Consider the following 16309-nt stretch of genomic DNA (forward strand, 5'->3'; position numbering starts at 1 on the left):
AAGTGAAAGACAGATATTTGCCAGCTTTGGCTTTTCTACTGCATTTGCTTATTATTTGGATGAAGGGAACCTTATTCCTGTCCGTGAGGACCAAAGGCAAAAGCATGGAAAGAGGATTTTTATTCTTCCCGCTATGTGAGCCAGTGGTGGCTTACAACAACAGTGTCTTTGTTACAGTTAATGGCACTGTATGCAAGCCTCCTTTGTAGCCCCTTGAAGCTGATGCCGTGGCTCATCTATGCTGTGTGACGCTCATAGCAGAATGATAGGCAGAGGATAGAGGCCGACGGGATCTTAATCTAGTCACATCTTAGTACTGCTTTTGAGTATGAGATCACCTTAGGGGTGATGAGGGTAAGAAGAGGTGACATCATTTATGTATATGTACGTTGGCCTGTCATGTGCAGTGCACAGCCGCAGTGGGGGTGCACACAGCAGTGCTTTGTCTGCTCTGCAGACAGGGCTGCTGGTGAATCCTGTCTAAGCAGAGGCTCAGTCACTGGCTTTGCAGTGGCACACTGTATCAAAAGCCTACGTGTTGGCAGGCAAGGACCTTCCCAGGGGTAATCATGTCCATTCCACACCATGAGTTGCAGCATTAACAAGATTGTTGAGTGGGACATGCGACGAGATTTGTGCAAGAGCAACCTGCCCTCTTCATAAGGTTTTACCTAATGACTGAAATGGGGCTGGAATAGTGAGTAAGACTTGCTGTACAAGGGTCTTAGAGTGCTGATGCACTGATGAGAGGTGTTTGTGTCGGCTCACACAGTGGGGCTCATGTGCTCAGCAGAAGTGTTGCATTGTGTCAGCCCCAACTCTTTGATATCGGGAAAAGCAGGAGAGCTAGGCTACGCCATGCAATTTCTGCCTGACCTACTGAGATGTTTGTCTGTGTTTCGCTGTCAGTATATAGCACACGATGCATTGAGAGATTTAAGCTGGTTGAAACTGGATCAACCTTTGATGAGCAGTGCACGCAGGCTAGCCTGCAGGGTTTTGACTGCAGTGTCACTCACAACAAGCACGTGACACGAAAACAATGTTTGTTCTCAATATTTGCTTTTAGAAGGCATTTCCATGCAGTATTTATGAGTACTATAATATGATCTCATGAAGTAAACTAACTGTTAATCAGTGCAATTAGCTCATATGTTCAGCACAGTAGCCAGTGCATTCAGGCTAACCCCTTTGCCCTGCCATATGCCATAATATGGAGGCGTGATGTGGCATTTTTGTCTTTGGCTGACAAATTAGAAGATGGTTAATATTTAGTGAGGCTTTACCGGAGTGCAGCATTGCTTTTTTCTTTGGAATTAAAAGGTTACGTGTGACAGCCTTAGATGTATTGGTGTTTATATTATTACATTAGGGCACAGACTTCAGGCTCCACTGTCAAACCCCGCTGCATTAGATGGTAAATCGTGAGAATAAAAATATGAATGAGAGTCGCTAAAGATTTAAAGGATAGGGAATGGTGCTTCGTCTGTCCTTTTATGAAATGGTGCCATCTGAAAGGTTAAATAGGCTCATCTGGGTTGGCTGAGCACTTACATGCCAAATACTCGTGTGGAGAAGTGGAGATCAGGAGATAGAAAGATCACAGAAATCCATGAACTAGCATTACCGCGGGTGATTTCTTTCTTCTTCTTTTTTTTTTAAACATTTAGTCTTTACAGTCGAAGCAGTTTTATGTATAGCTGGTACATCTCAAACGCTGTCTGCATCAAATAAACATACAATATGTGTTCCATTAGAAAAAAGCATCTATGAGAGCAACTACCTGCGAGGGTTGCACCTGTCAAGATGTTTTTTTCTCTCCTTGCCTTCCCTTTCCTCCCTTGAGATGTTTGTCTGTTTTTAGTTTGATTTCCCCTTTATATTTTAATTTGAACTTTGACATCCGTACCTTCCCCAGGATGTCTGTCACAAACTGCAGTCCAACATTGTGACAATGCTTTTGTTCTCCCGAACCTCTTTATGAACTTCCTGTTTTCGTATCCTTTTTTCTGTTCTTTCCCTCAAGGTCTGGCGCACCTGATGTTAAACCGCCAAGGTATGGGGTCTATTGGTTTGCTTTTCCTTCCCAACCACCTGATCACATTTCCCTTCCCCTGAAATCATTTTAGTTAACTGTGCTGCACTAATATTTCCTCTCCTCTTTTGTCATATACTTGCCTATTCGTTTTTTGCTTCCTCTCATGTTATGCTCACTATTCATAACAATTTTTGTCCGTCAAACCCTTGTCCTGACCACTGACTGAGCTACTGGAACATCACCTTTGACCTCTGCAGTTATTCGCCAAGGTAATGCATTTATGCTCATTTGGTTTCATGGTGTTTTCAAAGGAAACAGGTGTCAGTAATAACAAAAAATACATTTATATATATATATATAAAGGTATCTCATCTTACAAATGTGAAGGTCTGCAGAGAAGGGAGTTTATTTATGTAGGTGTTTAGACAGACATATTATGTGAGGACTTAGTTTGCCTTTATTTTCATTCTTAAGGTTGTTGTGTGCATAATTGAATTTTCTTTCTGTTGCACTGATGTCTCAGACGTGTTATCACTGGGTTGTAGATTAGTGGGAGATTTTAAAACAAAACAAAACATTGTTGGAAGGTTGTGGGATTTTTTTTTCCTAATGGAGGATATTTTTTCAGGGAGAGGTACCACTGTGGTCCTCTGGTTGGAAAATAAAAAAAGCAGTAACATTGTGTCATGCCTATGTGAACAAATAACAATTATACCAGCTCATTTACAGGTGATGAAAATACTGAATATAATTGTATGATTTTAAAACGGAATTAAAATAAAGCGTAAAACATTTTCTGCAAGGCATACTTGGAATATAGGCACTTTGAAAAAGGGTGGATGTACTCTGCTGTGGTGAGGCTTTTGCATTTCCTCCACACGCTGTGAGATTTAGATAAACTTCATCATCCTGTCTCCATGGAGATCAGTGTTGTCTATAACGTACTTGGCTTTTCTGACCCCCTCATGTTGACCACACAGTATTTTCCACTGTCCCAGTTCCTCGGGAAAAATTGCTCATCTGACCAGAAAGAACAGTGGTGTCGGGTTATCATCGCAGCTTCTGTACTAATGATTTTTTATTTTCAACCCAATTATCCTTGATTATGAATAATGTGCAGCCGTGAACTGAAATAGCTGCGTATGTCATCTTTCACTCTCCCGCTCGGTGAAGATGGAATAAAAGAGGGTGTGGCAGCATCCGCATTTTGTCACGCATATGTGAACAAATAACAATTATACCAAGATCATTTACAGGAGATGAGAATGCTTCACAGAATGAGGTTTTTCACCATATATAAATGATGCAGATTGAAGCCGAGCATGACTGTGACATTACAGATTAGGGTCTAAATCTTTTTGGTAGCCACTAGTAGCAATTAGTCTTTATAAGACCAAAAACATAATGTTCAGTTTAAGCTTGTGCTGTAATCAATGGATATTCTGACAGAACAGTGTGGGTGAATATACTGTACGCCACTACGTCCTCAATCGTACAAAGATTAATCATCTCTGCTGTATTAGAAAAATGCTGTTATATAAAGCATATAGTACATCATACAGTAAGTGTGTCCTGAAGCCAACCACAGTGCGATTTGTCATGAAATGAAGCCTAAACGTAATTGTTCAATTTCACGCATTTAAATGAAGAAGGAGTTGGTAATTGATTGTGGAATCGAGATTTGCAGAAATAACCCTCAATGCTCAAGCAAAGCACAGTTACAGCTGCAACACAGAGCGCTGCACGTCTGACCTCATGGGATATACATGAGACATCAGCGCTTTATTCAACCATCTCATGTTATAACAAACATTTGTTATTAACTGTGTTCCACCTTCAGCCCCGGGGCGCATACTTGAGCGAGCGCTCTCAGACTTAGTCTCTATTTGTTTTGCCACAAATATGCAGACTTCTGGAAATTGAGAAGCGGCAGCTTGTGAATATTTCACTCCCACACTCCTTCGCCAGCGTGTGCACCCAGATGAGATTATTCAGGCACAGGTGTAGCTTGATGACCACCTACAGAGCTACACACCAGTGGTCAGCTGCTGCCCCACAGCCTGCTCGCACTCTGCCTGATAACCCAGTCCCCGCCTCTGAGCCACAGACAAACGTTACCAGCTGCATCTGTGCCCCCTGCTTTTACATCATTTTGAAATTAATCTGCTGTAAACCTTAATATTAATGAGCAGCGTGAGTGGTGGAATTTGTCTAATAGTAACAGTCTTCTCACCTGGTGGCTGAACCCTTTTTCTCACCTCATGGTATGGCCATCAGGAGCTTACGTATAGCTCCCAGCAGCAGAATTATAAATAAATCTTACACTGACTGTCTTAGAGTTATCCGGTGTTATAGTAACATCCAGGATGCTTTCGCTCTCCATATTTTGTAGCTGCACGCTTCATTGGATTGGCCATGAGCAGTGTCCTTCTAGAAGGACTCGCTTGTATTTGTATCCTGAATTTAGAGGGAATTTATTTCAAAACCTTGGGCTGCAAGTAGATTGAATGGTGTATAGTAAGACGGGAGTGGGGGCAAGGTGGCGCGTGCCACAATGAGATGAGAAGCAGGAGAGGCATGTAGAGATTGTCGGTGCTGCTGTTATTTTCTGCTGAGCCTCCTTTTTTCATTGATGTGTTTCCATTTACATCGAGACGTGGTTCAGCACAATGGTCTTATAGCTGAATCCAAGAGGGTGGACGGCCCATCCACCCCCTCACTCTCCGACGCCCCACCCTCGTATAGCTATAACATGCATAAAGTGCTAAACTGCTCCAGCAGCATCTTTTAGCTGGCGTACTGACTGCAGCTAGGGTCTTTGAAGATTTTTCTTCGGAGTTAGTGCCAAAGTCTGTCTGGTGTCAGACAAAACAAAGCTACTATTTCTTTTTTTCTTGTTCCTTTTTTCTTTTCTTTTTTTACAGAGTGGTAAACATTATTGCTGCAGACAGTAGGACACCTTCTAGGAGAGCTGAAAAGCAGAGCTATAGGCCGTCTACCCCTCCCATTTCAAGAAAGACCTTCAAGACAGATTCAGGGTCATGCTGGGGACATCTTCATCACAGAATGACAGGAAGCCTATTAGGCAGATTGCGTTCTGTAGAATGTGCACAGCTTAGATGCAAATCTTCTTGTCATTAAGGTTTATCTCTTATGATAAATCCTTCTGTATTTAGAATGAAAAATGACACAAAGGCACTTTTAGTTCAAGTGCTATAATTTCCCTGTAGTTGTAACTGTCACTATTGGCTCCACTTGGTTCTACTTTACACCTTAAACGTCAGCCAAATGAGGAAGTTTGCATTCATGCTCCGCGCCAGTAGCTCAACGAGTAGCTGTGTGCTCAAGAGTTGAGCGACTACACTGCACAAACAATACAGACTAACAGGACTGCTCATCCTGCAGCCTTAAATTGGCCCCTGAGTACCAAAGCTGACATTTGCTGTGCAAACAAACAAGCATCAACTAAAGGGTCAGCTTATCCTTCTAGCTTGAAACAGCTTGCTTAGTAGCTCATAAAGAGCAAAGGACAGCAGCAGTACTATGTGTTGTAAAGTTGTTAGTGTTACTCCCTGTGTCAAAGCAAAACTTTGGTTCAATATCAGAAAAACTAAACTTAAAATTTGATGGTTAAAGGTTGTGCGTGCACGGAAGGCCTTCGTGAATTATGAAGCGAAACAAAATTCAGTGATTCTTTCTAATTTCGTGTGCAGTAGGGCTGCCTGTGAGGTCGTGAATTGAGAAAAAAATAAAAAAAATAAAAAAACAAACTCAAAACTGTCACCTTGTGGAAGGTGTATTAGCAGCATAACTGTTGAATGAGCTGTAAGCTGTCAAGAATGATTTATTATTGACGTGCCGTGTGATGTTTGCCATCAAGGATACATTGATGGGGTTGCTTGAGAAAAATTGCTAAAATAAGATAAGATAAGATAAGATAACCTTTATTAGTCCCACACGTGGGAAATTTGTTTTGTCACAGCAGGAAGTGGACAGTGCAAAAGTTATGAGGCAAAAATTTGAATACAATAAGAATAAATACAGTACACAACTGTACAGAATAGAATAAAATAAAATACTATATACAGTAGAATAAAATAAAATAAATATACAATAAGATAAAAATAGAATACAAATACAAATACTATATACAACTGAGTAAAAATACAACGATGACAGAAAGGATTATTGCACTTAGTATTATTGCATATGTATGGATGTGTGTGCTTGATCAGTTAAAGTCTTTATTATGGAGTCTGACAGCAGTGGGGAGGAAAGACCTGCGAAATCTCTCCGTCCCACACCGTGGGTGCCGCAGTCTCCCACTGAAGGAGCTGCTCAGTGCTGTCACAGTCTGCTGCATGGGGTGGGAGATGTTGTCCATCAGGGATGACAGCTTAGCCACCGTTCTCCTGTCACTCACCACCTCCACTGGGTCCAGAGGGCATCCTAGAACAGAGCTGGCCCTTCGGATCACCCTGTTCAGTCTCTTCAGTCATGTGGAATTCTAAGAAACATTGACAAATACAAAAACAACATCTTTAATCAAGCTCCATCTGCTTCCCTCTGAACAGTTGGTGAAGTTCCCTTCTGTATATTTCACTGTGTGCATTACCTAGCGGACATTCCCTGGAATGTGAGTGTGAATTAAATGTTTAGCCAAGCCTTACACGTTGATATTGGCATTTAAAAAAAACCCCTGCTGAATAAAGGATAAAGCGGCTGTCGTTGTATAATAATTTTTTTTAGCAAATTCTTCTCAAATGATGGTAAAAAGTGCACACGTCTTGATCAGGACCTTTCTCAGCTGAGGATGTGGTGTAATGCTGTAGCTCTAGTGTGTTTTTATGTCGGTCTTATGAAAGATGAATACAATTCATTAGGCTTTGACTACAATGAAAGTACTTGTCAGTAAGGATCACTTCATAGCTGCCTTTTTTTCCCTACATATGTTAATAAAAAGAAAAAGACATAAAGACTTATACTTTACTATGGAAACAGCACGCTGAAAATGTACACTTGTTCATCTGACTGTACAGTGACTTTGTAACGTTTCAATAGCTTTACAAAATACACACATGGTCTGTTCAAGTGGGTCTTAGTGAAATGTTTCCGAAGCAATACGGCACGATGCATTTTCCGCTCATTTTAGCCTCTAATATCACCCACCAAGCCTCCTCTATTTTAGCAAACTAAAGTAGTGAATGCACCCAGTAGATAAGTAAAGGTTAAGCTGGATGAGAGGAACAATTATCTAAGCTGTTTCTCTTTGACTCTCAGGGCAGGAGGAGTCAGTGGCCACCTTTAAAGGCAATGAGTTCTTCAGCTACAACCTATCCCAGACTCCCATTCAGAGTAACCTGGACGAGATCACGCTGTCCTTCCGGACGCTGCAGAGGAACGCCTTGCTGCTTCACACGGGGAAATCAGCTGACTATGTCAACCTGTCTCTGAGGAATGGCGCTCTGTGGCTGGTCATCAACCTGGGCTCTGGCGCTTTTGAAGCCCTGGTGGAACCAACCAGTGGGAGGTTTAATGACAATATATGGCATGATGTTCGTGTGACGCGCAACCTCCGTCAGGTGTGTATACATCCATTACTTATGATTTTGTATTCTGCTTAAGAAAGTTGCAGTTTTTTGTAAAATGTGTAGATTGTATTTACGCAGAAGTCAATATAATTGCAGTCTGCAAGCGATCTGTGTGAGATAATGAGAAATCAGTCACTGTACACAGTATTGTAACAGTATTTAAAGTGTATCTTTCAGCTTATTAATATAAAAAAGATTTGGATCTGATTCTTATGAGCTGCAGGAAATGGCAGTCCTTTGCAAATAGAGTTTAGATAGGCTGCTATTAACCTCCGGCAGTGTGAACTGCCAGTAAACAAATACTGTGTTGGATTCTGTTGAATGCTTCTGCTGCCACATTCCCTATCCTGATATTGCAAGCGTCTATTAGGTCATTGCCCCTAGATTGCATTTCTAGAAATCACTCTTTTTCTTAATTCAGAGAATTGATTCCTTCTTGCACCCACAAGATTGTCATATATATACTTTTAATACCTTTTTTGTAATAAAAACTTAACTCATTATTCATCCTATTCATTCGTCCCACAGTAGTGATGATATCAGGAGCCTGTTCATTACCAACTCTTGAACGGAGAGTGCAAAAATATATTTTTTGCAGCTTTAGCCACTGATGTAACATTGCAGCAGTATATGGGGACTTGCGAGAGAAAGCAGTGCTTAAATAATGAATACAGCCAGTGCACGTGTCCAACCATGTACTGCTGTACCTATTGTACTCCAGCCAAGTACAACTCGGCCTTAAGGTTTCATATCATTAGCAGTCAGGACAAGGGACTGAATTCCCAGTCTAATTTACTGCAAGGATGTGTCTGTTACATTAAATGTTACCCCACTGGCATTCTTCTTTGACTGCATCATTCTGCTATTCTGTTAGTCTCCTCATATAATACCTTACAGCTGCACTTTTTTTTGTATGGACACTGAATAAGTGGGAGTGAGTGTAATGTAAAGTGGTTGCTTGCAGGAACAAGCCCACACATAATTACTCATTTCTTTAGGTCTCACAAATTTACCTTTTTCTTTTCTTTTTTTTTGCATTGTCACCACTGCAACAACCTTGTTGCTCATAACTGCAGCAACAAACTGCAGAGAGACAAACTAGTGAAGAAGAAAAAAGATTCATAAGATGAGTATAATTAGGTGTTTAGGAGTCCTAATGACGAATGGAAATGCCCTTGAAGTGCTGACAGAAAATAAAGCAAGATTTGATTTTGGTCTGATTACCTTTTGATTGACAAGTAAGCGGCCTTACAGGGTTTCACAGTCAGAGCCACTCCTCGCTCGTCAATTCCTGTAAAAAAAAAGAAGAAGAAAGAAACAGTATAATGACTGCAAAAGTGCTCATTTGGTGGTTGTAAACTTGTCAGCTGGAGACATTCCTCAGAGATTTTGTTCCATATTGACATGATAACAAGCTCATTTTGTCAGCTGCACATCCATGAGGCGAATCTCGCGTGCCAGCACGTCCCAAAGGTGCTCCGTTGGATTGAGATCTGCCGCCGTCGAGGCCATTTGAGTACAGTGAACTCATTGACATGTTTAAAAAAACAGTTTGAGATGATTTGAGCTTTGTGACATGGTGTATTTTCCTGCTGGGCATCAAATCAGAAGATGGGTACATTGTGGTCATAATGGGGTAGGCATGGTCAGCAACAATGCTCTGGTACAGCGGTCCCCAACCCCCGGGCCTCGGAGCGGTACCGGTCCGTGAGTCGTTTGGTACCGGGCCGCGAGAGTTGAAATGTATGGTTTTCAGGGTTTTTATCGGTTTTCAGCGTTATTTTGTTATCGTTTTTATCGTTAACTCGGTTTTCCTGGGTCTTTTCACGTGTGTTATGAATAAATCTTCTTTTTTTCGGTACCGGTACTAGTTTTATTTTGTTGTATTTATCCGCGACACCTTAAAGGCCGGTCCGTGAAAATAATGTCGGGCATAAACCGGTCCGTGGCGCAAAAAAGGTTGGGGACCGCTGGTCTGGTAGGCTGTGGTGTTTAAATGATAGTACTAAAGGGGTAACAATGTGCCAAGAAAACATTCCTCATATCATTATACCACCAGCAGCCTGAACTATTGATACATGGCAGGATGGATCTATGTTTTCATGTTGTTTGTCTGATCCTACCATCTAAATGTTGCAGTAGACAGCAGACTCATCAGACTGGGCAAGATTTTTCCAATCTTCTATTGTCCACTTTTCTTGAGCTTTGTTTTCCTGTTCTTAGCTGAAAGCTAAGGCACAGGTGTGGTCGTCTTCTGCTGCTGTAGCCCTCTGCTTCAAGCTTTGGCATGCACTCAGAGTTGTTTTTTCTTTTTCTAATCCTTCTTGGTAAACCCAAGACACAAAAGTAGGTCCATTTCCTGACCAGCCCATCTGGCACCAACAGGCATGCTACATTCGGTCACTTAAACCACCTTTACTTCCCCATTCTGGTGCGCAGTTTGAACTTTAGCAGGTCATCTTGACCATGTCTACATGCCTGAATGCACTGAGTTGCTGCCATATGATTGGCTGCAACTTATTAACACTTGTTACTGTAGCCATTCATTGACGAGCAGATGAATGGCTGCGCCTAATGAAGTAGCAGTTCAGTGTATTTACACACAGAGCAGTGACAGATAATATAATGATCATTCACTCTCTTCTAGCTGTGTTTATGGTTATTTAGCTGTCAGTTATGTTTCTCCAGCTAATCTGTTATGTCTTCACTTTAAGCTAAGCGTAAGCTAAGAGTGCATCCACCCTAAATTGTGCTCTCACATATCTGACCAATATGCTCCAGTATGCTCTGTATTAGTCAGATACATTGGACAATGGCATTAATGTCGCTGTTACCATTATCTTAGCTAACTGAGTTCAGTACAATACTGAAACCCTAAGAAAGCTGAGCTTCTAAAGGGAAAGGCGGCGCTAGCTTTTCTGTTCCCCACAAAGCGATCGCTCTGTAAATTTACTTGAACTATCACCAGACTAAACATATTCCCCAAGATGAGTGGGACTCATGCAGTGCATATAAATGTTAGATTTCTTTTCTAAAGAAGAACTCATTTTGTATCTAACCATCTCATCATCGCCAATATATTCTAAACCTGTCACGTTAACCTGCATATAAGCGTGCATCCTCCTCCACTTCTATTTCCTTAGCCTGGCTTCCAGAAGAGCGGCAAGCCGAATGCTTACAACGTCACTTATGCTTTCAGGCATGCATTTGATTCCTGTGTAAATTGCTTTCCCCTCAGATAAGTTAGCTCACTGACATGTAGATAGGAGGAACTGTAACTCCCACGAGAGTGCTGGTGGAAACATTTTATTAGATCCGGTGGTGCTTTTCACTCTAGAATTCCTCCTATTACTATCTCTCTCTCTCCATCTGCCTTTTGTGTAGTCTGTTTTGGGCAAACTCGTTGGTGCTCATTTTCTCTGCCTTTCAACCCTTGTTATCGATGCATCCACCTATTTACTGGCATGCTCAGAACACAGAACTCACTAACATGCTTGCTGATTATCTGCTGTTGTACCGCATGAATACTCTTTTGAAAACCTCCTGAGCTACACTGACAGTCATAAATATATATTACCATTTAATAAGCACTACATAACACCGGCGATGTCGAAATGCTGGCAAAATTAATGATAAAAGGTCAGCTTCAAAGTGTGCCATCCAGGTCTGGAGCCTGTATATTCTCCCAGTGTGTTCTTCTAATTAATAATGACCTAAATCAGTAATTACCTTTGAACGCACCGATCCCTCACCTCAGATATTCAAATGCCAGTAAAGTAGGTGGGTGTCACCACCATCTTAGACATCGGCCATGCTTCTGTAGACATTTTGGAGTGAACAAGAAAGCAAGATCAATCACTTCCCAGACATGAAACACATTTTTCTGAAATTTCTTCATGTGCAGTTTCATCAACCCTCAGTCAAGCCTTCTCATTGTCCAAGGTCCGAGGCAAAGATACTCAAGGCTTCAGTACCAGATAGATAGAAATCAATACCTGCCAGTAGCAGCAAATGGAAAGGCAGAACCTCATTTTATTGACCTGACGCCTAAACATACCATGCTGTCTCTCATCCTCTTATGATATTCATAAAAATAGACACGGTTCTTTTTACATAGTTAACTCATTCTCGAGATGCAAGGGTCACAAGTCAAACATTTTAAATGATTTTTTAAGCGAAGCTAGAAATGATTCCACATTTTATAATGCTTATTTTCCCCTGTGGGTGTTTACTTGAGAATTTGGAAAATAGTTCCCTCTCTCTCATCTCTCTCATTTCCTGTTTTTTTTTTTTTCCTTTTAGCTTTTTGTAATCCTTGGTTCTTAGTTTTCCTTCCACACTTTGTTTCCTTCCCACCAGTTTTCTGCACCACCTGTTCCCCGTTAGCTAATTACATCCTCTAGTAGTACATTACAGATCATCATTGAACTCATTTGTAGCAATGCATTATAGCCATTTATTCATGTTGTGAATCCTTTGCCTTACTCTACTCTTGTTGATCCTTAATTTTTTATTCTGTTTTCCTAGGTTGTTTGGGTATTGTTTTTTGATTTTGCCCTGCTGACTGATCGCCTACAAGTATAACCTGAAGCTAGTGGATAGAGATTTGTACTGGCTTTTGCTCTTTGCATCCTCTCCCTATGTGAAAACAGTGCATGATCTGTGGTATTTTCCAAGCTAATGATCTGACTGAAGGATTTTATGCACAGTGTCCTTCCACTCAGGAATATTGTGTGTAGCATGAGACATCGGAACAATTAACTGAATCTGTGACCATGCATGCTCAACACTTTATTTTGTTTGTTTATGCATTTTGTGATATTTATTATATGCAGTGCAATATACAAAGAAATTGCTTTCTACTGTAGAATTTCCTGAAATGAAATGGAATAATGCTCCCAACAATAGAAATGGTAATTGTTTTCACTTATTACCCCTAAGTGGGAGCTGTTACATTTGTGCAGAAATACTTGTTACTGTAGGCTTATTGTCATGGCAACAAGCATATCATTTTTACTTCTATATCCCTGTTCAGTCATTCGTTTTCTTCCCTGTTTACTGATGACATTGATAGGAGAAATCTCTTGCTTTGATGGTGCCAATATTCGAGTAAATGTAGCTTGCCATCCTGTTACCTTTAATCTCAAAATAACTGTAGCATCGCAAATTGCTTTGGAGCCAAAATATCAGCGGAGCCCACATTTATCATACGTTGACTTCGCTACGATCATGCTGGTTTATCAGAAATGGGGATCAGTTGAGATTAGTGAACCTTTCAAAGCTGTTCTTGTAATTGCCTTCAAGAGCCAACATTACGACATGCTTATTTCAAATCAAGAAATGAAGCATGAAATAATTAGGCCGGTTCTTTCCACTTGGTTTAAAAATCTTGGATTTTATTTTCCTAACGTGCTGGGATTTTTATCCCTGTAGGTGACGATTTTGGTGGACGGGATTCTCACCACCACTGGCTACACCCAGGAGGACAACACCATGCTGGGCTCTGATGATCTCTTCTACATAGGGGGCAGCCTAAACACAGCTGACCTGCCAGGCTCCCCGGTCAGCAACAACTTCATGGGCTGTCTGAAAGATGTGAGTACAGCTTGACCTCAGCTTCAGCAGCAAACTGGAAATACTATCCGACCCTCCTTAGGTAGCGCAACCCTTTAAGCAGAGCATGTTCTGCGTATAGAAAATTACCCCTCGCACTGATATTGATTCTCCTGTTGTAGGGTGTTTGAAGGAGAAACTTTCAGCTGGTAGGTTGTGCTGTGCAGAGCATATGCATTTATAGATTCCTGTGGGAACCCCTTTGAGAATGTAGCACTGATATGCATAAGAAACAGATGCATCTCATGTTCATTCCTGAAACACAGTTTGGAGCTGGTTTTCATCCCCTCTTCTGCATTTTTTTAAGTGCTTTAAGTCTGACCTGCACCTGTCACATTGATTATCTTCAGCAAGCGAGTAAAGATCATGTACTTGGTACTCGATGTTTAGGTAAAGCAGCAAATTATGGGTTAATGCCCAATTTCAGCCAGGTCTCACAAATTTTTAATGAACTGAGCCGTCTCATAAAAAAAGCAACTGATGTGCTGTGAGCCTTAAAATAAGAGAAATGCTTTCCCCTTACACAAAGAGAGTTAGGAGGAGACGTGATTAAACAGGCAGCAGTCTGATATTTAAAAGTCACACAGACGTCAGGGAGGCCGATTTTCTTCGGGGTTAATACCCCAGCTCATACAGCTGAGTTTACTTCTGTCAGAGACACTGACGTCACACAATATAAGACCATTTATTCCGTAATTGCTTATAAACTCTTTCTAGCCGCCTGTCCTGATCCCCATTAAATCCAGCTTCTCTGGATTCAGCAGGGAGAACAATGCACCAAGGACAGAGCAGACACATCACTTAGATATAGGTTACACATAATGCACAAGGCAAATAGAGTGGAAATAACGTGACTAAGCTAATAACAGCAGCGCCAGGTCGGAGCATAACGAGCAGCGGCTTCATTAAGTGTGAGTGCTTGGCAGTCAGAAGGACTGTCTTACTGTCTTGGTACAAGTAGATTAAGGACTGATTATTGTCGGGTATGCTCTTGTTCATCAGTGCTGGCCTGCTTAAACTAACACGAAGATTTCTTCGTACTTCGGTTTCACATTTTCTTTTTGGGATCCGGTTGAAAAAACTGCTTAAATTGTCAACTGCTAATGACAAAGCAGCCAGCTGGTGTAGTGGAGAAATGAAATCTTCAGATAATATTTTGATTAATTGGATTTTGTGAGGCAAAATATGGGAGTTCAAGTTTTAAAGTTCAATCAGATGTTGCATACAGAAAGAAGTTAGCGATATCTGTGATTTTTACAGTTGTAATATGCTGTGATTACTGTGCACTGGTCTAGTTTAAATGTCACAACAGGAACTGGACAGTGATCTGTGGTTCCCCCAAAAAGGATCATTCTTATCCTGATGTTGCCGTTATGAGGTTTGTGGTTTTTAAGCGAGTAGTATCGACTGCCTAGCTGGATTGTTGTGAATTTAGCTACAGTTAATCGAGCCCACCCACTCACAATATAAATTTAGATGACTTTAGTAATCTGTGGACTTTTCGTTGCCGGTCAGAATTTAAATTGTCCACTTCTTTGTCTGTTTTTACCAAATACCTGCAAAATAATTCCTGTATGCTTTGGGTTTTTGTATGAAGTACTAATTTATTAAGGTATTTATGTATGATCAAGGCAACCCTGTGCTAAACCTTGCATTTACATGTTCCCTGGATTAGTCCTATTTCCTGAGTCAGTGTTTGTTCTTCTGACCTCAGTGCGTTCAAGTCTTGTGGAAACAACATGGATGTTACAATCAATGTGTGCTACTGCCTGTTGAAACAACATGCAACAATACATTTTAAGTAATTTAGGTAATTCTATGTAATACCATGGTCAAAAAATAAATAAACATTTTATATCGAAATGAATATACGGTGTATAAATGGGCAAGTTTGTTAGCCCAGATATTTTGCTTTCACCAGGTTTTTGTGTATGACATCAGTAACTTGGTCATAAACATTCCTTAATGTTCAAAGTCTCCCTTTAAGGGTCGCTACTGCGGATCATCTGCCTCCATCTCACCTTATCCCTAACATCCTCCTCTGTCACAACAACCTCCTTCACTACATCCAGGAATATTCCCTGAGTCTTCCTCTTTCCCTCCTGCTTGGCAGCTCCATATTCCACATCCTTTGTATTCCACATCCAGTATATCCACCATCCCTCCTCTGCATATGTCCAAACCTGAGCTCAGTCTAAGCCATATTATACCAATGGAATATTAGAGACTTTAAGAAAAATAAACACACTAGAAGGCTCTATTTTGATTTAATTATTCTTAATTTTGAGATTAAAGTCAAAATAGTACTTCAGGTTTTTCCAAAAATTTGGACTTTATTCCCAGAATTATTCATTTTACTATAATGACCTTGTAGCATGTATGCATTCCTTGTCTCTATCTCCTCCTTGACAGGTGGGCCGCATGTGGGTCGCACATACAGAGATTATTAACATCTAATGTTTTTTGAACAAAATGTATTTTAAATCACAATTCATTTGATTTTCCTGTTATTACGTTCATTTAGTAATCCTCCTGCGAATGCGATGTTAGTGCTCTATTTGGGTTAAATGCGTCACGTTTCTCATATACACAGACGGCACCCTAGATTCAAATTAGAATAGTATGTCAGTTATATATATTATTGTTTATTTTGTCTTCTCACAATGAACAATAATAAGAAACAACAGATCCCACTAAAATTTCCTTAATGCATTCCTAATGCTCTTAATAATAGCAATAAATGTCCATCCCAGTCACTTGAAATGGAAATCTGAGCATCTTCCACTCTCCTGTCTTGGCCCCCGCCCGACCCCCTCACCTCCACCGCACCAGCGCTGGGTTTAATTTTCCGAGGGGCATTCATACAAATTTTTCTGAATATTCTAGCTCGACATTTAAACACAATTACTGCCTAAGTACAGTCTCAGAGAGCTGCCAGCAGTTTTTATTTTTAAATCAAGGCTGTTATTCATTTTTAGTCATAACGTCAACACAGTTTGCATATCTATCTATCTATCTATCTATCTATCTATCTATCTATCTATCTATCTATTTTTTTTTCCCTATA

The 16309-nt window shown here is 40.7% G+C and overlaps 1 protein-coding gene across 1 annotated transcript in view; it reads left to right on the forward strand.

Annotated features, from left to right (window-relative positions):
* nrxn2a (neurexin 2a) overlaps nt 1–16309 on the forward strand; it is a 109219-nt gene that overhangs the window by 5220 nt on the left and 87690 nt on the right. The window contains exons 3-6 of the mRNA XM_085364483.1: nt 2027–2056; nt 2296–2307; nt 7319–7620; nt 13063–13224. Of these exons, the coding sequence (XP_085220609.1) occupies nt 2027–2056; nt 2296–2307; nt 7319–7620; nt 13063–13224 (506 nt within the window). The remainder of the gene's footprint in view (nt 1–2026; nt 2057–2295; nt 2308–7318; nt 7621–13062; nt 13225–16309) is intronic.

Source organism: Diplotaxodon limnothrissa, linkage group LG10 (genome assembly GCF_057381915.1).
Source record: "Diplotaxodon limnothrissa isolate DT_005_m linkage group LG10, D_limnothrissa_male_GT1.1, whole genome shotgun sequence".
NCBI lineage: Eukaryota > Metazoa > Chordata > Actinopteri > Cichliformes > Cichlidae > Diplotaxodon > Diplotaxodon limnothrissa.